This window comes from Pleurodeles waltl, chromosome 7 (assembly GCF_031143425.1).
Source record: "Pleurodeles waltl isolate 20211129_DDA chromosome 7, aPleWal1.hap1.20221129, whole genome shotgun sequence".
NCBI lineage: Eukaryota > Metazoa > Chordata > Amphibia > Caudata > Salamandridae > Pleurodeles > Pleurodeles waltl.
The window spans coordinates 531,015,271-531,041,671 of NC_090446.1; the positions used below are offsets into that span (position 1 = coordinate 531,015,271).

General features: G+C 43.1%; 1 protein-coding gene across 1 annotated transcript in view; it reads left to right on the forward strand.

Moving 5' to 3' along the window:
• The window catches only part of LOC138247274 (zinc-binding protein A33-like), a 117,940-nt gene extending 91,853 nt beyond the window's left edge, over positions 1-26,087 (forward strand). The window contains exons 4-7 of the mRNA XM_069201995.1: positions 11,133-11,363; positions 13,988-14,010; positions 14,561-14,670; positions 24,258-26,087. Coding sequence (XP_069058096.1) covers positions 11,133-11,363; positions 13,988-14,010; positions 14,561-14,670; positions 24,258-24,793 — 900 coding nt within the window. The 3' untranslated portion in view covers positions 24,794-26,087. The remainder of the gene's footprint in view (positions 1-11,132; positions 11,364-13,987; positions 14,011-14,560; positions 14,671-24,257) is intronic.
• Positions 26,088-26,401: the final 314 nt, after the last annotated feature.

The window sequence follows — 26,401 nt, forward strand, 5'->3', positions numbered from 1 at the left end:
CTGCTGAAACGGCTTGTAAACCACTGGAAGACACTAGCCGTGTAGGATGCGCCTGAATGTGCAGAGGCCATCCATTGCATCCATAACTCCGAATTCATGTCACCCCATGGCTTCTCGGGGTTAACGCTCACTCTGGCCCTAAACTCTTCATAGCTCAGCCACGCAAAAAAAAAAAATATTCATTTGGGCCTTACGAATGATGTCCATGTATTTAAACATGTCAAGGGCCCTGTCTGGGTAATTTTTTTTTTGTTTGTTTTTTTACAGTAGATACTGGCATCAAACAAAAATGAAGAGGTCCAATTGTCCTTAGTTATGGGGACCCTAGGCTTACGTAACTGCTCCCACTCCTCTTCCTTAGACCCTTACTTCGCCTGAATATTCCTGTGAAGGAGTTTGAACACGTCAACATATTTGTGTTTCCATATCCTTGCTTTAGTCTTATCTGCTACATGCGACCCCCAAAGCCATAGCGAGTCCCATATATGGGAGTCTTCTTGTGTCCAGCCATATCCTTGGCATCATCTTCTTTATCCCCACTTGCCGCCTTGTCCCTGCCATGTGGCGGCAATACTGTTTTCTGCCACCTGGTCCTTACTGACTACAAATTCCACACCTGTACTAGGCGTAATGTGCATCAAGTACTCCCCCTCACCAATAGACTTGTGTGCGGCCCTGCCCCTCAGATTCTCCCTTCTCCCCCCCCCCCCCCCCCAAATGAGGCCCACCAGCCCCTGTTACCTTGGACACCACAGACAGGCGTACCAGCATCCAACAGTGACTTGCCCCCACTGCCCTCTTTGCGGGAGGCCTCGTGTGCTAGATGTTGAAGCCTGCAAAACAGTAAGAGAAGAGGGTGCTGCGCCACGTTCTTCATCCAGCCCGAGTCTCCCATGGCGTAAGCCAGGCATGTGCTTAATGCGTTCCCGCGGTGTAGGGCAGGCTGCCGAAGACCCCTCTATGGCTTCTGATCAATGTCCTGGGACCGTGTTGCGCTCTGTTGGCTTCACCACCTTTTTGCCAACCTGATGCTGGCATTGACTTGCCACACTGGGCCATGCGCAACCTGTGTTGCGGTCACGCTGCCTGGCCCACCGCACCAGCCTTCCAATCCTTCCCCCTGCTCCTTATAAGGGACCCACACCCAGCTGCCCTGCTCCAAAACATGCCCTTTGTGGCTCCCACTAACCCCCACCCACTTCCTCGTCACCTGCTGTGACTCTCTCTCCCCCCCCCCCCCCTGCATAACTTGGCCCACCTTTCTTCCATCTCCACCACTAGCTTCCTCTGCTCTTGAATCAGTGTCTCAATGTCCACTGCCGACCAGTCAGTGGATGGATGCTGCTGTCTCTCCACCCCACCCTGTCCTTGGCCACACACCTCCAACTGCACACCTCAAATCTGCCTCCTCACTACCAACCTGTAGCTGTACTGAATTTCTTCCCCTTCTCTTTGCTGCCACCCAGCCCCTGTCCCTTGCCTTTCTTATGTATTTTGACTGGCAAACCACAGAGGTCCAGGGGCTGCTCTGGGCCCCTGCCCTGCCTGCTGAATATGGATATCCTGTAGCAGGCCCTGCTCGGAGGCGTGTTGTGCTCCCAGCTGGTCCACTACTCAAGCTCCGCCCCTGCCCTGCCTCTATTAGGGGTCCTCCTGCTGCCACACAATGAGAAGGGGGGGTGGACGTGCTGCACCCTTTTTTTTTTTTTTTCCCTCCATTCCCCATTGATGGGGAGCAGCATGCAGCAACCTCCGCCACTCCCTATGCTGCCATGTGCAGCACATGTGACATCCCTACCTAGGCCTGGTCTAAAATGCCAGGCCTGAGCAGGTCACTACAGCCGGCTTCGCTCAAAATGTGAAGTGCAGCCCGAACCGCTTCTGCATCTGGCCCACGGCCATGATTAATAACTAACACGGATTGGCCAACCTCAGCGCAGCGTGACAAGCTGGTGCAGAAGAGGCAGATCCCTTCTCCAGCCCCTCCCTTGACTAACCCTCATCCCATCCTATTTTAGCCGTGGCGATCTACTTCTGGCATGAGTGCTCACCGTAGAAAGACTGGACTGTGTCCAGCTCTCCACAGAGCCCTACATTAACGTCCGCTTTTTTTAAAAAAGATTTTTTGTGACGGACATTCGATGGATGGCTCCTTAAAACATGCCATTACTTCATACGCCTGTCACATTCTGCAATCATGACATTTCTGACCCTTGTTCGTATTTCTGTATTTTTTTTTTAGTTGGATTATAAAACCCCACTCAAAAGTTCGGTTCTGAGAGATTTCTGAAGCATTGCCACTAAAGTTTTCAAGAACCAATCTTGGGTGCAGCTTTTTCTGCAGGCTCCTTAGCAATAGCTAATGGCTGCTGCTCTTTGCCCGGTATTTTAGTTGAGTTCTCGCATAGCCTTTATTGGTGTTATGCTGCTGTACAACTCGCAATGGCGTTAAAAATGAATGACGAAAAGGTAACATGAAAAATCTGTGGAATCCAGTCATAATCCAAAACCTTACCAGTGGCCAATTGTGAAACGGTTTAAAACACTTGTTTTCTCCTTGTTTGCCCAATAAAGTTTAAATTACCCAGCAAGATAATTTTAGTGCCAGAGGCAATACAAAGCTGTGCAAACAGGTTTTTTTTTTTTGGGGGGTGGGGGGGGGAGTTGCAGGAGGGGTGGTATCATTACGTTGATAAAACCTGCATTTCACGTCTTCTATTACACTAGAAGCAGTGGTATAAAACCCAATATTTCATAAAAGTACTTAAAAGTTATAGAGAAATGTTCTTCCATATCTAAAAACAAAGTTCTGGCCAGGGAATATCTAATGGTTTACCGAACTGTGTCCTAGCTGTCCAAATAATTGCACTGGGGAAACATCTGGAAGCACGACTCAGGAACAACGAAGTTGTGAACGCAGGCTGAACCACACTTGCATGAAGAACAACTTCGTTTTTCTGTGCCTTAACCACGCATGTGCTGAGCAACGCCCATGCATGGTTAAGGCACAGAGAAAGGGAGTCGGCCTCTGGAGAGGACGCAGTCAGTTAAGTGGGACTGGGGCAGGGGTGGGGGTAGTTTGGTTTTTAGGGGCAGGGTTGGGGAGGGTCGGAGTAGTTCTGTTTTTAAATGTCAGGGTGGGGGGTTGGGGTAGTTCTGTTTTTTTAGGGGTGGAGGGATGGGGTATATTTGTTTTAGGGGTTGGGGTAGGATAGTTTTAGGGGTGGGGGTCAGGTAATTTTAGTTTTAGGGGTGGTGGTAAGGGGTCTGAGTAGTTTTAGTTTTTAGGGGTGGGGTACTTCTGGGTGTTCCAGCATGTTGGGGGGGGGGGGGGGGGGTCGCATGCTAGAACCACGCATGCAGTCCCACACATGCCTTTTCAACGCAAAATTGAAGCATGTGTGGTAAAGGCATGCGTAGTAACACGGTTGTTCTGACCGCGTTGCTTAGGCATGCATGGCTCCAGGATTTGTTCCATCCCACATTCCTGGACAATTTGCTCTTTAACCCAGAAAGTCAATACCAGAGTTTAAACCTAAAGTTTCAAAAACTAAAGAAAAATGGAGGGTTTTTATTAGGGCGCATCTTTTTTCGGGGGATCCGTACATTACAGGTGCCCTCTAGTTACCTGAATATGTTTTCAGAATCAATGTGTCTTGTAGGCCGCGAACACTTGATAAACATGATGTGGATGAATTTAAATTCTGGGAGTGGGACGCCATTTGAGAATAAATAGGGGGCAAGGTTGCAGAAAAGTGATGGGAGTGGAATATAATCAGTATAGGGAATAGTGAGGTGGTAGTGTAAGAAAAAACTAGTTAGAAAACATCTTGGTTTCAATCCATGCTAAACTGGCTTTCCAGGAAGGATTGCTACACTGTAATAACCTTTTCTGTCTTGAAGCAAAATCAGGTACGCTAATCAGAGTACAGTCAAGTTTATTATTCTCTATATATTCCCCTTAGTGTGCTATTTTATAAGTGCTTAGGATTACTCACTGGAGAGAGCCAGTTGGCGCTCTGAGTTCATAGTATAACTGCACTGTCCTTGTCAGAACTGCTTCCAGAGGGTCACAGGACATGCAGGGTTTACTGGCCCTACAGTGGTGGTTGAGGTCTTTTACCCCTAATGTCTCAGGGACCAACCTACTGTGGATCCTGCTCAACTGGGCCAAGTACCCCTTCTGCATTTGTCTGTGATAGATGTGGTTGAGCAGTCAAGACTCTTAACTCTATGCAAACGGTGCGAACAATAAATCAGTATCCAGCTAAATAAAGGCTTTTAGTAGAAAAGTAGTATTTTATTTCAAGCTCTGCTTGTAATAAATTGACATTCAGAAACGCAATACCCCGCGCCCCCCTTTGAGGTCGGGACTCTAGCACTTGTCAAGCTAATCTATCCCACCCTCCTTCATGTAACATGTTCAGGCTTGTTCCTCATTCACTGGTGGCTGCATTCATTAATGTGAATTAATCGACCCTACTCAAGAGTTGTCCCTCTTATTGCAACTTTCAATAATTCTTCCCCAATCAGGATATAATAAATACATCTGAACTAAAAAAAAAACGTGGACTTGATATATTTTTGGCTGCCTGCTGCCTGTAACAATATAAACAACCTTTACAATGATTTGAGTGGGTTCTCATTTTTAGTATTTACAGACTCTACATTTGTTAGGGGACAACTGGTCCAAACCCCCATCTGACTACCCACTTAGCAATCCAACCCTTTGGGCATTCTAGAGGAAGGATAATTTGGATCTCTTTGCTTTGGACTCAATTAGCATCGCAAAAGTGGCTGTTGCTAAGAAAATAAAACCATGCTGACTAAAATGTATCTAGGTAAAAGTGCACAGCTGCAAGCCTAGGTAGCTAAAATAACGTGTATAAAATGTGGCTAAAATAGCTATATAAAAGCCTCAGTCTTTCGGGCAGTGGTCTGAATCATTTGGCAGTGTTGGTACCTGCTGCTCCTCCTTGCATGCGGGGTTGCTGCTTTACATGTTTATATACATGCGCCTCTGCCCAAATGGTCACAAGTCTTGGCACTCGAAGAGGTAACTATCGTAACATCAGTATGGGTGTAGCCAGACCTGCACAGCACTCAACACACAGCTCAGTCTTTGGCAGGCCTCTCCCGGCATACAGGTGTTGCTGAGAACAATCCTGCACGCGGGCGACTGCCGGATCAGTGAACAGCCAAATCCTTCCCTAGGGGGTCCGGTAGGGCTCCCCACTGGACCTAGATCCTTCCAGCGCTATCCTAATCTTTGCAGGGCACACTGGTCTTGGCAGGCAGGCCCTGGTGCTCTAGGGCAGGTGGCCTTGGTTTCCCTAAGTGATCTCCTTTACCCAGTAGGGAGACTAGCAGGCCTTGGCCCAGTCCTGGCTACAGGTAGAAGTCTTGCAGATCTTCGCCTTCTCATATAGCATGTCTGGCTGCTTGGCAGATGACAAGTCTTTGGGAATGCAACCTCCTTCTTATACTCCGTTTCCAGACTCTAAATGTAACTGAGGGGTCTTGGTCTTTGAAGTTTCACATTGGGGTTCTGCTTCTTTTGAAGTGAGCACTTCTCCTTTTAATCATTCGTCATGAAAGATGCCTGTTGGAGCAGGCACAACTCTAAAGCTGATTGTCCACAACACAATTTATGGGAGAGACTAGAGTACACACAGGGATGCCAGCTACAGCAGTATGCATCAAAGTTAATCCTAGACCCCCAGCCCTACTCTTTGATTCCCTTATCAGCCCTATCTCCCTCCCTGAGATGTGTCCAGGCCCCTACCTTGTGGTCAATCACTGAATCAAAGAGCAGCCTTTTGAATGGTAAAGGGAGTCTCTTCCATTTTCCTCCTGTGTCCCTTGCAGCTCCTGGGAATGCAGAAATACACACATCAGGGCCTTCCATATAATGTAATATTGCAGGCAAATACATTTTATGTGTACATTCACAGCACCCTTTGGATCCAGCACTGTTACCTCCTAAGCATTGTACCATTACATGTTCACATGTATTCAGACTGCACATACTGTTAAGCATTTATGCTCTTCATTTAACCAAAGTGCTGTTGACGCACACTGCCCTCACTCTTGCCATGTGTGCAATGCACAATATTTAACCTGTCCTATATTGTACTGCACACATACTCATTACATGCTTTTATTGAGCAGGCACTGCACAGCACATATGTCCTGTCATGTTTCTCACAGGCATTCATATGCTTAGCAGATGCACGAATCCCACATGTACTACGCACTACTGCTCTACCTCTGTATTTTACCCTTCCCAGGCACACATACAACCATGCAGTCACTACTCCTGCACTAAGCGGGATGGGGGCCGGAGAGCAGGGTGGGATAGGTAGTACCATGTATTACAATTAATGCTAGCTTCTCCTTTTTTAAGCTGTTTTACGATTAGTAGGTGGCACAGGATACACTCTTATCAGACAATTTCTCCCGATCTTTGATGTTAATCTCATTCTGCCTCAAACACAGCACAAATAAGGAGCAGATCCACTCTCCTTTGCTATGTAACTTCTACGTTGGAAACACCTATAATGGCTGCATCCCACGTGATACAATGGGATGTCCTTATTGTGTCCCTGGCAGACACAATAGTGTATTCTCTACTTAATTGTTCCTGGGGTTCAGTTACACCACTGAAATGGTCTTTTGATGGCCTTGTTCCAACAAATACCTCGTTTTTGCAACTGTTTTTCTGCATCTGAACGTACTCAGGGGTTCCTGTTTCCTCATTTATATCAACAAATTACACATTTAAACCCAACATATTACTAAATACACTTTAAAACTGCTTCTCTCTGCTGATTGAGTTTAACAACTACACTCTGCACAACTAAAACTCACCCATAATCTCCAAATTCAATTAACTAGTGCACTATAAACTTATAATGCTGCATTCTGGGAGTTGTAGTTACCGCCAAACAAACAATTAATTTAATAAATATGTTGGTACACCTCAAAAGTGTGTATGTGACATAATATCAGTTTCTCACCCCATAATAAAAAAACTAAAATCAACCAAACTGAATATTAGCTGTGCAACAAGATAGAACGTGTTTTTGTAGATACTTACAGTGGCTACCATAGAAAATTACAAATATATATATTCTTAAACAGAGCTTCGTTGTCACATTTCGGTCTGCGGCCAACACAGCAGACTACGAAAGGGTCGTGAACCCTTCCAAATCACCAAAATTGCTTCTTAACCCCTTCCGTGCCTTGGATGAGGTGACCTCGTCCAAGGCTACAGTTCCCGTGTGCCTTGGACGAGGTCACCTCGTCCAAGGCACACGGGAGCTTGGGGGAGCGCTAGCGCGCCCCCCCTGTGACGTCAGCGCGCGCTGATTTTGTCACAGGGGCCTCCCCCATCGCGCTGGAAGCTCTGCTTCCAGCGCGATTGAAAGAGAAATGCAAAGCATTTCTCTTTCAATCACTGGGGCAGGCCCAGAGGGGCTTCAAAGGGAAGGAAATGTATTTACCTGGGGGCAGAAACCTCTAGGCACCAGGGATAATGTGTTTTTAGTTTTTTTTTTTTTTTTTTTTTTTTTTTAGTTGGGTCGCTCCCCTAGGGGGCAAATTATATTTAGGCCATTTCTGCCCCCCTTGATGAGGCCAATCTTCCCCCAAAGGGGGCAGAAACCACTAGACACCAGGGAGTTTTTTCTTTGAGTGAATTTCACGCAAGGGGAGCGACCCCTTAGGCAAGGGTTGCTCCCTTGGGGGGGGGGGGGGAATTTTTTTTAGGCCATTTCTCCCCCCCCCCGGGGGCGGATTGGCCTATTAGGCTGATCTGCCCCTAAGGGGGGCAGAAACCTCTAGGCGGCAGGGCAATTTTTTTTTTTTTTTTTTTTTTTTTTTTTTTTTTTTAGAGGTGGGGAGCGACCCATTATGCAAGGGTTGCTCCCCTGGGGGGCAAATTGTATTTAGACCATTTCTGCCCCCCTTGGGGGCAGATTGGCCGATTTTAGGTCAACCACTAAGCACCTGGGATTTGTTTTTTGGCGCCAATGTCAAACAGGGGGAGTGACCCCGTTATTTTAGGGCATTCCCTCCCCCCCCCCCCCCCCCGGGGGCCGGCTGAGCTAGAGGCCAAAATCCACAGGTAGGCACTTTGCAAAAAACACCTCTGTTTTCTGTGAAAAAATATGTTGTGTCCACGTTGTGTTTTGGGCCATTTCCTTTCGTGGGCACTAGGCCTACCCACAGAAGTGAGGTACCATTTTTATCGAGAGACTTGGGGGGAACGCTGGGTGGAAGGAAATTTGTGCCTCCTCTCAGATTCCAGAACTTTGTGCCACAGAAATGGGAGGAACATTTTTTTTTTTTTGTGCCAAATTTTCAGGTTTGCAAAGGATTCTGGGTAACAGAACCTGGTCAGAATCCCACAAGTCACCCCATCTTGGATTCCCCTATGTCTCTAGTTTTCAGAAATGCACAGGTTTGGTAGGTTTCCCTAGGTGCCGGCTGAGCTAGAGGCCAAAATCTACAGGTAGGCACTTTGCAAAAAACACCTCTGTTTTCTTTAAAAAAAAAAAAACAAATGGGATGTGTCCACGTTGCGTTTTGGGGCATTTCCTGTCACGGGTGCTAGGCCTACCCACACAAGTGAGGTATCATTTTTATTGGGAGACTTGGGGGAACATAGATTAGCAAAACAAGTGTTATTGCCCCTTGTCTTTCTCTACATTTTTTTTCCTTCCAAATGTAGGAGAGTGTGTAAAAAAAGATTTGAGAAATGCCCTGTAATTCACATGCTAGTATGGTCACCCCGGAATTCAGAGATGTGCAAATAACCACTGCTCCTCAACACCTTGTCTTGTTCCCTTTTTGGAAAATACAAAGGTTTTCTTGATAGCTATTTTTTACTCTTTATATTTCAGCAAATGAATTGCTGTATACCCGATATAGAATGAAAACGCACTGCAGGGTGCAGCTCATTTATTGGCTCTGGGTACGTAGGGTTCTTGATAAATCCTACAAGCCCTGTATATCCCCGCAACCAGAAGAGTCCAGCTGATGTAACGGTATATTGCTTTCGATAATCTGACATTGCAGGGAAAAGTTAGAGTAAAACGTAGAGGAAAAATTGTTTTTTTTTCACCTCAATTACAATATTTTTCTTTTTCAGTTGTTTTCTGTAGGAAACCTTTGTAGGATCTACACAAATGACCCCTTGCTGAATTCAGAATTTTGTCTACTTTTCAGAAATGTTTAGGTTTTAGGCATTGGTTTCATGCCCTTTTCTGTCACTGACTGGAAAGAGGCTGAAAGCACAAAAAATTGCAAAAATGGGGTATGTCCCAGTAAAATGCCAAAATTGTGTTTTCTGATTCAAGTCTGCCTGTTCCTGAAAGCTGCTGAGTTTAGCACTGCAAACCCTTTGTTGATGCCATTTTCAGGGGAAAAACCACAAGCCGCCTTCTGCAGCCACCTTTTCCCATTTTTTGAAAAAAAACAAAGTTTTCACTGTATTTTGGCTAATTTCTTGGCCTCCTTCAGGGGAACCCACATAGTCTGGGTACCTCTAGAATCCCTAGGATGTTGGAAAAAAAGGACGCAAATTTGGCTTGGTTAGCTTATGTGGACAAAGTTATGAGGGCCTAAGCGCGAACTGCCCCAAATAGGCAAAAAAAGGCCTGGCACAGGAGGGGGGGGGGGAAAAGGCCTGGCAGCGAAGGGGTTAACAAAGAAGATGTCAGTCACTTACTTGCTTCAGTCCATGGTTTATTTAATCAGGCAGATAAACAAAATTGGCATAAATTCCCTCCAACGCGTTACAGGAGACTCTGCTCCCTTGTTCACAGAGATATTCAGAGCCCTTCTTCCATTTCCATTATAACTCCAAACATAAATACAGAAAACGGACTACATCCATTTCAAAATGATGGTGGCCATCTTAAAATGGGTTACTACAACTGCAAATTACTTAACTGCATATAACACAAAGAAATCCATACATCCCGAATCAATTTATTTATACAAACTTATTTGTTATTATCAAGAACCAAATTTCATACATTTGTTAAATCCCCCTATCAAAACATAATCACCTGTTCTATATTTATTTCTACATTGTGTATTTTATACCCATATACTCACACATAATATCTGCGGCTCTTATATTTACTTATTTAAATAGTCCTGAAGTTCTTATATATATATAGCTCCTTTGCTTTTTGTTTAGGCAATCATGCCTCCTATCGACAATGGAAATGAAGAAGAAAAAAACTTGAACAATTTCCATAAAAGTTTATAATACATTTTAAATTTGTTTCACGACTTTTGTTATTGGATTAGGGAAAATCTAATCAATATAAATGACAGATAATTCTTCATCCTTATTCATTCCCCTTGGCTCCATGGTATTGCAGTTGTAGTACCACATTTTAAGATGACCGCCATCATTTTGAGTCCGTTTTCTGTGTTTGTGGTTGGAGTTATAATGGAAAGGGAAAAAGGGCTCTGAATATCTCTGAACAAGGGAGCAGTCTCCTGAAACACGGAGTGAATTTATGCCAATTTTGTTTATCTGCCTGATTATAAATAAACCTTGGACTGCAGCAAGTAAATGACTGCAACGTCTTCTTTAAGAAGCAATTTTGGTGATTATATATGTATGTGTATATATCCACATTTGGAGATCATAATGTAGACCACATTACTTGTATTGCAATGATGTTGGTAAGCTTAAGTAAATTTTTCTTAAGAAAACACACATGAAATTAGCCACATGGCTAATGGCCTGTAACAGCAAGCATATCCCATAGTTGTCCTGTGATTTATTATTTTGTTTTTTTATTTTTATATATATATATATAAAAATTTTGTGGCCTTGAATTCAGGAAACTACAATTGTATTTTTCTTAAAAAAATATTTTAATAATCTTGCAGCTGGAAAAAGCTGCAAGTGGTAACATAAGTTTGTTCCAGGGTTCCCCAACTGTAGCCTGTAGTTAACAGGTCCTGGCTCTGTTCCGTGCTCTTCTTCTTTTTATAATATTTTCTGGGTATCTTTTCGGATGCAAATTGTGAAGGGGACTCAAAGGAATGAATGCTGCTTTTTCTGTTTGGTGTTAAGCATTGGCTAATTGTCCTTTTACTTCTAGTGGGACATGAACACTAAAACCAGTGTCTCCTCCATGTATGGTAAGCTCCGTAAGGGCCTGGAGGCTCTGGAGGTAAAGATGCACAATGAACTTCATGCCCAAGAAGAGACTGCTCAGTTGGGAATACATGAGAATCTTAAAGAGGTAAAGGAACACTGTTTTAGGATCCAAGAGACCATAAGTGCCTCCCAGACTATGCTGAATGAGCAAGAGCCCCTTGCATTTCTCAAGGTAAGAAACGGATAAATGTTCATTGCTAGTGGTTTTGTATGTTTGAAGTTTTGCTCATTTCAACAAAGTGAATAGTAATTCAAAATGTATGCGTTGAAGGGTTTCGGATCCAGTTGTTTGAGGTGACTGAACTCTGTTAAGCTTCTGCCATACTCAAAGTGGTATGTCAGAGTTTCTTTGCTCCATAGTCCAAGCAAGCTACCACATATAGCAGATAATATGCATTCTGTTGGTGTGCTTTGCCCCTCCATCCCAGCAAGTCTATTACCAGGTAAATTGAAATATCATTATTTATTCATACAGTGTATACATTGCAGTAGTAAAGCTTTCTCCTTAAGTTAGCTCGAACTCGCTCTTAAGATGAATGTGCTCAGAGGCCAACATACCTCCTGTTTACTGTTGTATGATAGAATATTTGGTAAAGCTCTTTATAGCTTTTTTAATTAGATATAATCGTTTGGACCTTCAACAACTTTTGAAGAGCATTGGTCTTTATCTTCTGGCTGTAGCTCTAGATGTGCTTGACCGTGATGAATTGTTTCCACTGTTTCCCTGGCCGCCCATACTTGAAACACACTGCATTTACTGGAAAATATTTTACTTGCAGAATCTTCAGTTTTGATTCCTTATGCTTTCAAATCATGCATTTGCTGCTCTCTCCCAGCCATATAATGCTTGACTTCAAGATTTACCAATCTTATGAAAACGGAGATCCCACCATTTGTGTTTTTTTTTTTTTTTTTTTTTTGGTCCCCCGGGTCTGTCTTCTGAAGACCAATGCAACTGAGAGGGGCGTGGTGATAGTATCTACAGTAACTTGGCCCTTCCAGAAACCTCTGCTCTTCCTATCTAGTGAGAAGAGACTGTGCCCTCTTAAATTGTCAGACTGCCTTCCTGACTAAAACTCGCTGCTTGTCAACAATTCCAAGGTCGATTTCTCAAGATCCTCTCATGTCTGTCAATCATTCTTTGTTTGACAATTGCAGTAATCAAGTTGCTGTCCTCTTCCGTGACTAAACACTTTTCACATACTCTGTTATGGACAGTGAGCACCATGATGTCTCATTTGTCAGTGTCTTGATGACCAGTTAATCACTGGCATTTCCCTTCATCAGCGACCAAAACCTTTTTAGGTCAAAATTAAGACCATAATGCGAACATTAATAGGTCGATCAGTTACTCATGCCAGTCCCGCACCATTAAAATGGTGACCTGCTGTCTGCTAGCTGGGCGATGACAGTGTCTTAAATCTGGAGAGCAGGTATTGAATGAGAGAAGGTCAAGTGGCTGAGCTCAAATTATCAAAACAAAAAAAGGAAACCCATAGATAGTCTTATTTCAGACCTCAGGGTAATCTCAGGCAATGTCAGTAGCCATTCTGTGTGTTGGTTAAGCCAGTAGATCAGATAAGTATTTGGAGTCCTGATTTAAATAATTGTAGCTTGCCCATGTTAAAAACCTATAGCATGAGATACAGAATTTAATGTGTGGTGAATGGTGTCCTTTTCGGATGTTAAGTGTTCTGTCCATTACTAAAGAGGCACGCCAAAGGATGGTGGGGTTGAAGCACAAAACCACCAGTAGAGACAAATGTTCCTCCAAAGGATTTGACATAAGGTGCTTCAGAAAGCTGTCAAGTCATACTTAAAAGGTGTTAGTCAAAGGACCAACTGCATAACATAGTGCCATTGTCATTAACCTTCAGACCTCCTACTGGATCGCTGCTGGAAGCAGGGTACTCCAGTCTTAGAAACTTCTGCAATTTGAAACTCTGAAAATAGAAATGCAGAAGCAAGAGTACGTTAAACAAATACACAAATTCTGAAGCACCTTAATTCACAAACGATGTAAAACCTGTTCCAAATTTAATTGGAAGGTTTAATTTTCATAAAATTTGTTCCTAAGATGAAGCAATATATTACTCTAGCATGTCTCTTTGCCTCTTTCCTACCGGTGCATGGTATTTTTGTGTGTACATTCCAGTGCTTCAATTGAGGCCACCAATCGTACGTACAGGATTTCCATTTATGTACTTGGACTCCTCATGTCAAGCTAAAGATATAAACTTAATTTCTAGCCTCCAATTTCAAATTACTTGACGTTTTCTGACTTTTTTTAAAATTCAGTTTTGCTTTGTTTAGGTATTTAACTAGCTAATACAGCTTTTCTAAATGGTTGGATGCCAGGGGTCCAAGAAACATGTTTTGAACCTCTAGCATACTGTAAAGCAGATCATAGGATTGTCTTGATGAAATTTCAGTTCGACTGAACACTTCATTGAAAAGAAATATTGCGAAATAAAAATGCAACTTCATTTTTATATCCATCCCTTTCTTACTGAGGTATAGGTGCTGGAAGTGTGAAACAAGAACTGCTACAATATCTTAATTTAAACCTCAATTTAAAAAAAAAAAAGTATTCGAAATGGATGACTGGATGAAAGAGAAGCAATGTCTTCTTAGCTGAAGATTCAGCACGTGCCCGAAAGCTGTGGATGTTGGTTTCCTGCAGTGTCTAAATTAAGAAATGCCACCATTGGACATTTTTAAGTCGTTTTCACTTTTTCTTAATATAGTAAAAGCCCGTCAGTGCATGGTTATTTACAATTTTCTTTTCTTCCACAGGGAATAAAATCCTGCTTGGAAAAGTAAGTACTATCTGCATGTTTTCCGAGTCTTCCTTTTTTAGGGTCGAGCCTACGTTGCACGCGCTCACGCATGCGTATCGCAGCGAGACTCTTTAGTGTTAAGAAAAGGGCTCGGAGCCCTGTCAACTTCACGTCAGTGTTTTTTATTGGTTCGTGGGTTTGCCTAATATCTACTTGCTTTCATTAGTCGAAGGCACGCACACGTCATGCCTTTTCCAGTGGCTAGCCCTCCTCGAGCGCAGCGACCAAGTACAGAAAACATGCGAGGCTCGCTGTTTTCCATCGGGCTCGTGGACTTCTTTTTCTCTAATTTACGAGCGTGATCTCGCTTGGCAGAAGTCGAGCGCTTTACATAGTTAATTGCACTTTTTCGGGTTACTTATATAAATGCACTTTTGCCCGATAGGTGAAAAGTCGTGTTAGGAGTTTACAATGCTATCAGCTCTAACATGAGCAAACGCGAGACCCGTTGCATTGCAAATGCTTGTTTCTTCAGTGATCTCTGTGCAGTAAAAGACAGCATATATATCCCTTTTGTTCCTCCCACTAGGTGCTATGAAGAACAGACTCTGAGAGTTCCAGAAGTATCCGGAAGCCAGCTGGCTCACAGATGCCCAGCAGAATTTAAAATATGGCAACAGCTGAAGCCCAGCAAGTTAGGTAAGGAGTTAAGGCCAAGTTGGTGGGGGGCGGGAGGGGTGGGCTTGCGGGTCATAGAGACAGTCCGTTACTATTGTTGGTCAATAGGGCCAGTAACTAATTTAGTGAAATTGCTGTTCTATAACTAATCACAACCCAAAAAACACATCACAAAAAACAAGGATTGCCTGAATTATAAAACTGAATACCAGGGGAAATTATGAAGTGCTCTAACTACTTGTGGGTGTATTGTACTGGGAGAAAACTAGGCGCTCTGGGTAGCAAGGTGAATATCAACGAAGAATGTTGAATCTCGAAATGGTGCACTCTTGAAAGACCACACCCAAAAGGTCTTGATAGATGCTAAAAGCACTATTGCAAATATAAAGTACAAGAGGCACTCATTATAACATGAAAAATAATAGTACTCATGAGTCAGTATACATAGGCAATGTTTTGTCATATTTCTGAAAATTAATAGGATTATTTCCAACATAATCCCCAATTACAGTATCACTGTCCAAATCCAAATAGTAGAATTAATTGATCTGTTCCAAGATTGCTATGATTCCAAGTCCAGATTTCTCTAATCAAAGTTCAATCATATTCTTCAAAAGATGATATAGCTTATTATTTAAACTTTAGCAGCCGCATCCAAATTGATAGCCAACACGTGTTTCGCGAGTACATCGAGGAAGTATACTTCGATACACACGCGTACTCGCGCTTCACGTTTTGACTCATTGGAAGGTGGATTGATATAACTGATATCAGCAGATAATTTGCTTAACGGAATTCTTATATTCGCTTGTAAGGAATACTTATGATATGGGACGCATCTACATATATGTTTAGCCCTGATGAAGTCATTGGGGAAACTCCCGGACGAAACACGTGTTGGCTATCAATGTATGACAAAACATTGCCTATGTATACTGACTCATGAGTACTATTATTTTTCATGTTCTAATGAGTGCCTCTTGTACTTTATATTTGGAATTGTAAAGTGCATATAACTCTGCAATCCATTCTGAAGTTAGACCAGAGTAAGGAAGGTTCAAGCTGTTGTGGGGTTGACTGCTCTGCTCAGCATGAGCCCTTGCACCTTAGGCAGCTCCATTAGGGTGAAAGTTTTTTTTTTTTTCTTTTCTTTTTTGGTTGTGTATTAGCAACCATTCGGTGGTCCGTTCTTCCCAATTTTGTCTGAGCAGCGCCATTCACTAAATGCTGAGTTTACACCAATTTTGAAACTCATTATTCAGAGGACCTGCCCAACTGTTCCTTTCTTTTTAAAACTGTACAAGGGGGTTGCAAACAAACTATAAAATACAGGTAAATTAGAATGTAAACCAAGGCACACTGTCTAAATCAGTCAGTTCAGTAACATTATATAGTACATAGTTCAATTTTAGCTTTTGTTTATTTCAGGCTTGTGGTGTTCTCTTCTGACAAACAATTCATGATCCTCACAGTTGTCATTAACATTCCAGTCAACACGTGTTTGGTCCTGCGAACATAATAGCTGTGACTCCGTCAAGGCTGAAAGATGAACAAACCTATTTCCCATTGTAACTTTACAGACATGTAACTTTCATTTGCTCTATTTCCAAGTCCTGTGTCAGAAGTATGAAATAGTGCAGCCATGCGTGGAAACATGAACACTTTATCAAACCATAACACACAAGCATTCAGTAAGTCATGTGCATGTGTTGTGCCCAATTTACAAAAGATATCCATTCATGTATACAAAGCATCCTAGCATGGGATGAGTCACAATTGGTACTGAAAAGGTGAAGAGAAGAACAAAACTCTCAAATGGGTCCAGCGCATTAATAGACAAAACAATCCCCATTTATCCGCATTTGCTAACATGCAAATGTCATCGATAGTGACCACCACCAAAACTTTACTTGCTTACTCAATGTGTTCTCTAAGACCATTGGTCCTTGGTATGAATTTTCCCATGTGTGTTGCCTCCTTTCATGATTTGTGTAAGTCATAACCAAAAAAGGGAGGAAAAAGTAAATCGACAATAAAAGACTTTAATCATTAATTCCATCTTAATATATTGAATTACCCTTAATCTAAGTGTTTCTTATGTGCAGCCGCACTGGAAGCAGTAATCGCTTGTAAGTACATATGTCACCTATTAAGTCTTCAAATATTTTTATCGCTAGTGCTGATGATACCTGCTATCCAACGTAAGCAATCACTTAAACCATTGCTTGTACGCCCACGTTATTCTATGTCACTTAAGTCTACAGATCATACTTTAGTTGCTAGCACTACTGATAGCTACTATCTGACATTCAATATGATCACTCCCTTGAGCCCACGTTATGCAAAAGAAAAAGCACCCATTTGTGCTTCCGCATCAACTCCAGCGGGAGCATGCTCCAAAAATCAGTCACAATGCTACATACCATTTATATCTTTAGTGGACTCTAAGATTCCGCTCCCCGAAATACTGGGGTCCCAAAGCAGGTGTGTACTCTTCTTAATAATCTGTATGGGCACCATTTCTGTCCTCATTTATCCCAGTGGACAAACAGATAAATGGATGATGAGAGTATGCAAAGGATGAATAAGTGATTACACGCAAAGGTGGCTGGCTTGGGTGGGTGGAAGGCGAAAGAACACAGAGAATGGGACAATGTATGGTCAGGGTCAGTGAATGGATGAGGGATTGAATACATAAATGTCTTCATCCTGAATGTGTAGATAAATAGCTGAGTGAATGAATAGAGAAGGGTGTTGGCAAGGGATTGAGGCAGAGCATGTGAAACTAGGAAGAGATAGTCGCCGGGGGGGGGGGGGGGGTGTGGGTAACAGAACCTGAGTGATCATTAAAGACTTGTCAGAACCTTTACTTGGTGTACTGTGACCCAGAATCAGATGTTTTGAAGATATACCTGACAACACTTACTTGATTGCACGTCATTCCAACGTATGCATTTTGAATTTACCAGTTATACTTTGTGGGGACTGTGGTTATCAGCAATTTGCCTACTCATTTTCGACTATGAAATGCACAGATCTCAAGGCCAGGGTCTGTCCCTCCACGAGAGCAAAGGAGCGTAGCCGCCTTATTTATTTATTTTTAAAGGTAATTTATTACCATTTTATTTATTACCCCGTCCTGAACAGTGCCAAGGTGGGGAAATCGCTGCTGAGTGGCAGCAGGGAGCTCTGTGCTTCAGCTTGGCTGCCCATCTTGCGATGGCCAGCCTAGCATGCACACTTTAAACTTCTCTAATCGTACTGTCTTGAGACAGGTGGCTAAGAGAAAGCCCAGTCTTGGACAAGAGGTGAGGAAGACGCTTTCTGGTAAGTTTCCACCCCCCCCCTCCAAAAAAAAAAACATACGAGCCAGCCACTACTGCTCAAGGCAAGGAAATCAGGCCAGTGATGTCAACTAGGAATTCTCAGTGCTCCAGAAGTATTTGAAGGACTGCTTGTGCCGCATCAGCCTTTGAACTCACCAACAGTCTCCACCAACCACTTCGCTGGTGATTTAGTTGCCTGAAATGGTTATACAGTCTAAACCGGTTACTCCTCCTGTACATGGTGGTCCCCATTATCTGTTTTCTGTGATTCATCCTTACTGCAGGCTGACTAATAGGCCTTGAATGTGGCCCCTATAGCTGGTGAAGTATATTTGTTCTTTGGATTCAGATGAGTGTTTTTTAAAGTATGTGCTGGGTATGTTTTTTTTTTTTTTATAATTTTTTTTTTTTTCTTTGTCTTTTTGCGCTTCAGGCACTAGTTAAGAGGACTCTATTGTCTTTCCTTGTGATAGCGCAATGTTTTAGGAACCTGATAGCCTTGTGTGGTTATAAGACTCTCTTGCTTCTCTTAATAAAATGTTTTTTTTTTTTTTGGGGGGGGGGGGGGGGGAGTTTTTTTTGCCATTTGTAGCCAGAAGGTCGAAGTTGTAGAATATATTGACATTTATTTAAATATACAGAAGGAATTAATGAATTTTATGTAAGTCCTTAAATTAGTAGGGATACTTGGTGACCCATTTGAAATTCACAGGTTACTTGTCTACAGTATGGAGTGTCCCATAGTTACATCTTCCTCAGTTTCTGTAGTGTGGACTCATGATCTTGGTTAAGTCTAGAGTATCCCCATTTCATACTACTCTGGTCAGTTGCTAAGTGTGCTTTGGTTGTACATATCAAGTAAGTCTTTAGATAGCTCCTTGGAGAGGAAATATCTGATAGCATAACTGTCTGTTGCAGTAAACACACTTTGAGAAGTCAGCATATAAAGATCAATAACTGGTAAGTAGACTTTGATTGCAGTGGTTCCTTAGTCTGGTTTGGTTACATCAGAGAAATATCCCCAGGTTGGCAATCAATTGATCATTAATTTGTAAAGTGCTGCTATTCACCCATAATGGTATCCAGGCACTGGATTGCTGGGCTCTGTCAAAGCCAGGGTCTGGGGTCTCTTCCTGAAATCCACCAGCAAGGGTGATGTCTGAAGGGGAAGGCCATTCCAGGACTTGGAGTCCCGGTAGAAGAAGAAACTGCCTCCATGGTGGCCTTGGCAGATGTGTGGTGTCTGTGTGAGGGAGGTGGATCGGAGGTCCCTGGATTGTTGGTGGGAGTTCAGATGGTGGTTGATGTCTGTTGGTCCCAGGTCATGGAGTGCTTTGTAGTCTTGAATTAGTATCTTGAATTGGTATCCTTTCTGCACATGAAACCAGTGCAGGTTCCTGAGGTTTGGGTGATCTGAATCTATTTGGACATGTTAAGGGGGAGTCTGGCTGCTGGGTTCTTTGTCAGAAGTCTTATGATTTGGGTGGTGGTGCCTACATACAGTGCGTTGCTGTAGTCCAGCTGGTTGGTGACTAGAGCTTGAGTGACTTATTTTTGTACTGATGGGGAGCCATTTTAAGATTCTTCAGAGCGTGTGGAGAGTATGGAAGCAGGCGGAGAAGACTGTTCATGGTGAGCTTGCTGTCTAAGATGAGGTCTATAGGTGTGGAAATGGGGCAGAGCTCAGTGGAACATCTTGTCATTCCTAGAGGTGGCATTGTTTCCAAAGAACAGCAGTTCGGTGTGACCAGTGTTTAGCTTCAGAAAGTTGGTCTTCATCCAGTTGGTGACTTCTTAATACAGTTGTGAAAGTTGGCCCTCATGGCTGTACGAGCCTGCTTGAGAGCAAGAGGATGAGCTTGATGTCATCCGCAGATAAGATCATGGGTTCTGACGGTGCCTGCTAGAGGTGACATGTAGGTGTTGAAGGTGGGGCTGAGGGACAAACCTTGAGGTGCACCACAGATGGTGCTATTGGGTTCCAAGGCAAGGCAGGTGGATTCTGAGCTTGTCCCATGAGAAATTAGGTGATCCATCTGAGGGAGTCTCCCTATATACCGATGTGGTTTAGTCTCTTGATGAGGATGTAGTGGGATACTGTGTAGAACGCTGCCAAGGAGGATTAGGGCTGACACATCGCCCCTGTCAAGGAGGGTGCAGAGGTCAGTGCCGGCTATCAGGGTGGTCTTGGTGCTGTTGTTGGTGTGGAAACTGGATTAGGAGGTGTTGCAGGTTGCTTCTCTCCTGATGTTCCTGGAAGCTGCTGAGGATTACCTTAAGGAATTTGGCAGGGAAAGGGAGCTGCCAAATTGGGTGGTTCTGGGGATAGCAGAGGGTTTCTTGAGCAGTCTGACTTCTGCGTCTTTCTGTGTCAGGAAAATGACTGAAAAAGGATGCGTTGAAAATGGTGGTGAGTCCTTGGCTGATATCCTTGCTTCTGAGATTCAAGAGGCAGCGGTGGCAGGGTCTGTGGGTGCTCCTGAGTGGATGGAGTTCATGATGGCTATGTGGTGAGCTGGTGCTATGCGGTGAGTGGCTGCGCGGGGTGGTGTCTGCTGGATTAAGGAGGTTGTAGAGGTCGGTGGCTTGTGCTCTAAGTTCCTGTAGATGGTGGATATCTTGTTGTGGAAATGGTTAGCTAGAGCTTTGAACTAGGTTGGAGTTGGTGATCCAGGTGAAGTTCTGGACGTCGTTTTCCAGGTTGGTTGTGGAGGTTGGGCTGGATGGTGTTGAGGGCATCTACCCATTGGGTTCTTGTCACCAGCTGCAGAAGGAGGTGGGTGGGGGTGCAGGGGCGGGGCTGGTGGTGTACGGTGATCCTGTGATGAAGTGAACAATGGTGTGAGTGGTCCAGATAAGTTCTGTGGTATGGCTGTATTTGACTTACTGGCCATGAAGATTGGGTCAAGTGTGTCCTGCGCTGTAGGGGGTCTGACCATTTGTGAGGCCGATGTTGCCCATGTATTCCAGGAGGGTTTGGCAGTCTGTATTTGCGGGTCATCCGGGTGGAAGTTGAGGTCCCTGAGGAAGATGTAGTACTTGGACTGGATGGCTAGTGGGCAATGAAGTCTGTGATGGCATTGCAAAATCTGGTGCATGGTCCTGGGGTCCTTTCTCCCTCAAATCCAAGAGAGTTGCATAAATGTTTAAGGAAAAATTTACCTTTTTACTCCTGTAGAGACGTTTTGTCCAATGATGTTGATGGCTAGGGGTTGCCATGTTTTTTTCTCCTCCTGATTATTGTAACTCTTCCCTGGGCCTTCCAGATTGAGCCATTTCCACACTACACTGGCTCTAGAATATTTCTGCCAAACTGAAGGTTGGGTTTTTTAGAGGAATCAATTCATCACCTGTTACCACTTGCTTTCTAAACAAAAGATCCATCTTAAGCTGCATAGGTCAGGCAGGGGCAGCACTTCTACCTCTCACACCTGTGACCCTTCCCAGCTGATTCAATTGCTATGGTCCTGTTTGGCTGTCTGGTTACCTGTTCCTCGATTCAGATGTCCTCTGTGCAGGAGCAGGCTGTTTTTTGTTTTGGCTCCTAAACTCTTGGATGATCTTCCTCTGCATAATTACTATACATCAACCCAAATGTCAGTGCTTTTAAATCTTCTGTAAAATATTTTACCTACTTTTTCAGCCGTGTCCTTTCTTTCACAGCTAGTCTGTCTGACTTTATAGGGTCGAAGTCATTAGTTTCCTTTCTCTTATCTGTTCCGAACAGCAGTATGTTTGGGTGAATATTGTAGTTCATAACTAAATTACTCTGTGCTCTGCATTTCACGCCGTTAGATGGCAAGAAACGTAACTGGTGAGATGGTCAAGCAATCATTTGGGTAGGGTATAGCCATGAGGCAGGAATGCAGGCAGAGTAACCAGGGCTGTAGAACACTAGATGAGGTACCATGATTCCCACCATGATTACAGAATGGCAAGCACTCTCAAATGTATTTTTGATTGCACAACACAAACCTAACGGGCTTAGTCCTAGGGGCTGAGCAGGGTCTACCAAAGCTATAGCAATATCTCTAGAAAACATTTATAAACAGAAACTTGTATCTAGAGAGTAACAGGTGGACAGTTTTTTATAGAAAAAAATTAAAACAGTAAATTGGAGTCCTTTTAAATGGGGATGCAAGAAGTTGGACAAAATAGTTCCTTAGCTGTCTTTGCAACAGGACCAGCACCGCAACGCATGTCTGCATCACAAGTGGACATGGGCCACCTCAGCAAGAGGTTTTCTCACTAGGAAATGCTGCCTTAACACTATCTTATGGGGTCTCTGGGTTCCGTGCCAAGAGTAACCCGTTTTACAAGAATCAACATTTGTACATGCTCTCTGAGAATTATTACACTGAAGAGTCTCTTAAATTTGATCAGCAAAGCTGTAAAACATGCAAAGGCTTCAAGAATTGAACGCTGAATGGCTTTCATTTGAGTTGATGGGCTTCAACTGGATGAACTTCTACAGGAAGGTAGTGACTTCCGTTGGATGTTTTCACTGTTCGTTGGTTTGGTCTTAAAATAAATCCGAAAAGTTTTTAATGGAAAAAAAGATGAAAATGTTGTGTTGCCATATAAGCACCCTAGCACCACACTTATTTAGAACTGCTTTTGTTCATCAGCTAGAATTGATGCTACAATACTTTCCTGCACCACAGTGGCTCTTTTGGGCCGTAGTGTTAAGAAGCCCTAAAAAGTTACTGGATATCATTCTGGTGTCCATGAGGGACCCAGATCTGTTAATTTAGATAGATCCCTAATGAACTGTGATACCACTTTCTCAACTTTCGATTTTAGGACGAAATTATGCTCATCTGAAACCCACCAGCACCTTCTCTTTATTGGTAATACATTTGGATGCTGCTTGTTCTTGGAAGCAACGAGTGAACATTAGAAAGGACCCATTTGTGAAGGCCTCCACATCACTGTTTTTCTGCTAAAGGGGAGCTGAAGCATTTGAAAAAAGTGCACCTTTTTATCCGTCTGGTTTAAGGAAAATGCTCTCAAACCCTTCCATGTTATCCTTTCTGTACCACAGAGAACTGGGCATGTTTATTGGGGCCTTCTAAGGCTCCGTTCACTTACTGCCGCACATTCTGTTCATTTGGACTTCCTGTGTTGTCCACAATTGTATTTCATGACTGTTAGCTTTGGATGGGCCTCTTCATATCCTTTGTCTTAGGAACCTCAAAACTCTGACAAGCTGAGGGAACCTCCTCTATTTGAGGATCTGGTAACAGTAACATAGATGGAAAAGGCAGATCTTAAGCTGTCTCCAGCTATTTGGAGCGGAAAGCTACCTCAGCCATGTGCAAGACCAGGTTTACTCTGTATTTTAGTTGATCTCGTAAAGAAGGCCTACAACTGTAATGGGCCAGCATTGTGGACCCTCAACATTATGTACTTAGCAGATTCAGACTTAATAAGGTGAAACTATAGTTACTTTTCCTTGATGTAACTATTGATTGAGAGGACTACCTAGTAACCACTTTCCAAGTCAAGGCACGCTACACTGTTTACTTTATAAGATTAGCTCTAGGGGCATCATAAAACTGCATTTAAGAAATTAGTTAAGTTACTATTTCTACTTTGTTGTAAAAAATTAAATCAAAAAATCAGCCAAGGTCTGTTGTACGGTTACCCTTCTATAGGTGTATCTGCAATTAAAATTGCCCCTTCAATGGATAAGGATGGCAAACATGATTGTGGTATTTAATGTGATGGTTATTTATTCACCTTTAGTTAATTTAATTCTGAGTTTATTTTAATGTAGTTTTAAGACGTGTATATATAACTTAGCTCATTTAATGCTAATGAGCTGAAATATTTTGTTTAAAAAAAAAAAAATGTAAAATCGAATAAAGTTTTAATGAGTTGGTGGTGAGAAGTTAATTTGCTAAGCTCTTGACCACATGCGCGGCCCTGGAATAGTCCTTTTGCCCTCTGCACAGTCCGATAATGAGGATCCAGTCTGACCTTCTAGCACTAGGCTCGATCTAGCCTGACCCAGCACAGGATCTAGAAACGCAGTCTTCCCGTGATGTTTTGACAGTTGTTGAAATTAGTCTCCGATCTTTCAGCAATCGGGTACAGTTCTTATTGTATGGAAACAAAAATGGCTTCGGGCCATTGCACTTTTTATTTGTAGAGAAAGGAATTGCTTGCATTTTCAATGTTATGAGATTTCACTGTGAAGTAAACAAACCTTTTTGATAAGATCATAGATGCACTTTCCTGCGCAATTGAAGTCGGTCCTTGTTTCCTCTCTACCTGCAGTTCCATCACGCCTGACTCTGGACCCTGAATCTGCATACTATCGCCTTGTCATTTCCGAAGACAGAACCACTATGCAGTTCGGCAGTACAAACCGGTGGCTGGCTGTCAACCCTGAGAGGTTCATCAAGGTCCCTGCTGTCCTAGGATCAGAAGGCTACTCCTCGGGGAGACACTACTGGGTGGTGGATGTGGGGAGCGCACCTGCGTGGATTATAGGTGTGGCTGAGGAATCCATAAACAGGAAAGACAGTGTTGAACTTTTACCTAAGAATGGAGTCTGGGTGTTGCAGTTGACGAGAGACAACACCTATACAGCGTTGCAAACACCAGCCAGGATTCTGCCTCTCACCTCCAGACCCCAGAAGATTGGTGTCTGTGTGGACTTTGATGCGGCTGTGATATCTTTCTATTGTGTAAAGGACATGACTCACCTACATTCCTTTGGCTTCAGCACTAATTCAAAACTCTTTGCCTATTTTCAGCTCTCTGCAGGTGCTCCGAGGAATAAATGTGAGCTGCTAACAATCTGCCATTAGCCTACAGGGGATGTGCTTTGCCATGTACCCTCAGGCTTAACCGTATAAGATCTGCATTCCATTCATTCTCGGGTAACATAGTGATAGTGTTTGTCCATAAACGTTTATTTTAGATAAGGGTAAAAAATTATGGTTTGAGTGGCTTTTAAAATGTTTATTTTTTTAGAGGCTGTTTTTTTTTGTGGATCAAATCAAGCATTTTTTTTTTTTAATTGAAAACAAAAATATACGCTTACAAAAAGTTGTGTGACCAGGAAAGGGGTGGTCTTGGGTTAACACCTGCTTTCTGTAGGTGGCTGCCTAAAATGTTATGAATCAAATGGAGATGCTATTTCAGATGACCCAATCATTGTTAGTGCCCGAGTCTCACTGTAGCTCGTTTACAGCTGTTGTATGACTTGTGTCTCAGGGAAAAGTGGGTAAATGCATTTGAGCACAGACCTGACGGTCTGCTTTTAGTAACCCCTGAGTTTGAGTTAGTCTATGTTCGGTACTTTCTCTTTTAGAGAAGAGACCTTACTAGCTACGTGATAGCAACAAGGAGCAACTTTGCATGGGACCTAAGGGGCAGTAACACTACATAGGGAAATCTCTTCGGGCGTGATTGCTGTCTGATTTCGAATATCTAGAACTCAAAAATAAGCTACCCGTAGGTATGTTTTAACTTTGTGGCATGTGACCAGCCCTCCTTTTAATTGTTTTTGTATAGTAAATGCTCAGTGTATTTTCACCAGTAAGATCACGCTATTGGTCTTTGTGATTCCTCAACAAAAGAGGTCGCTGCAATGTCGGCTCAATGGTTTCCTTAATAATGCAGCCAAGTTGCAAATGCGTAGTGCTGCAGAGTGACGACCTTAACTTAGTTGTGAATTCTCTGCTAAATAACAGAACGATGTGAGGTGGGATTACTCCTTCCCAAAATGTGTTCAGCGATGCTGTCCCAGGGGTCGCAAAGGAGGAATATTCGGTGGGCTCAGCTGCAACAGTCTGTTCTGGCCTTGGGTCAGTCAGGGTGGAGTGATGTTATTGGAGTAGGGAGGGTTAGTGGAGCAGTTGAGTCACGGAATACCAGATTGCTGGCGCCCCAATCTGTGTCTAGCAGGCTTGTCTTGAATTTTAAGAGGCTGTGGAGGGCATTATCCCGGGATTTCTGCTCTAAATATTTACAAAAATGTACATTACGCACTATAGAAACAGATTATTCATTAACTGCTTTGTTATATTTATTTTGAGATGTATTCTATTTTTATTCAGTTTGCTGGTAAATAAATGGTTTATTTTTATGCACTTATCATTTCAGCGTAAATAGTTTCATCACTAATTAGGAAAGTGTCAACTGTAGGATAACCGGAGAGATGGGCAGTGTTGAGTGGGATGTCCATTCAGACTGAACGTTCTCTAGTGCCCTTGCTCTTTTCCAGTCTCAACCTGCGGACATAGCTGCCACTAGAGTAGGCAATCGAAAGTGGTTACATGATTGTTTAAATACAGAGCTATCCACACGTGTTCTGTATCACTGTCCGTGTGTAGAGAGAAGTCCGACATGTGCTTGTGTTCCCTCACAATTCCCCTTTCTCTGTCCACGTGTGGTTCAGGACCTGCTTCTGT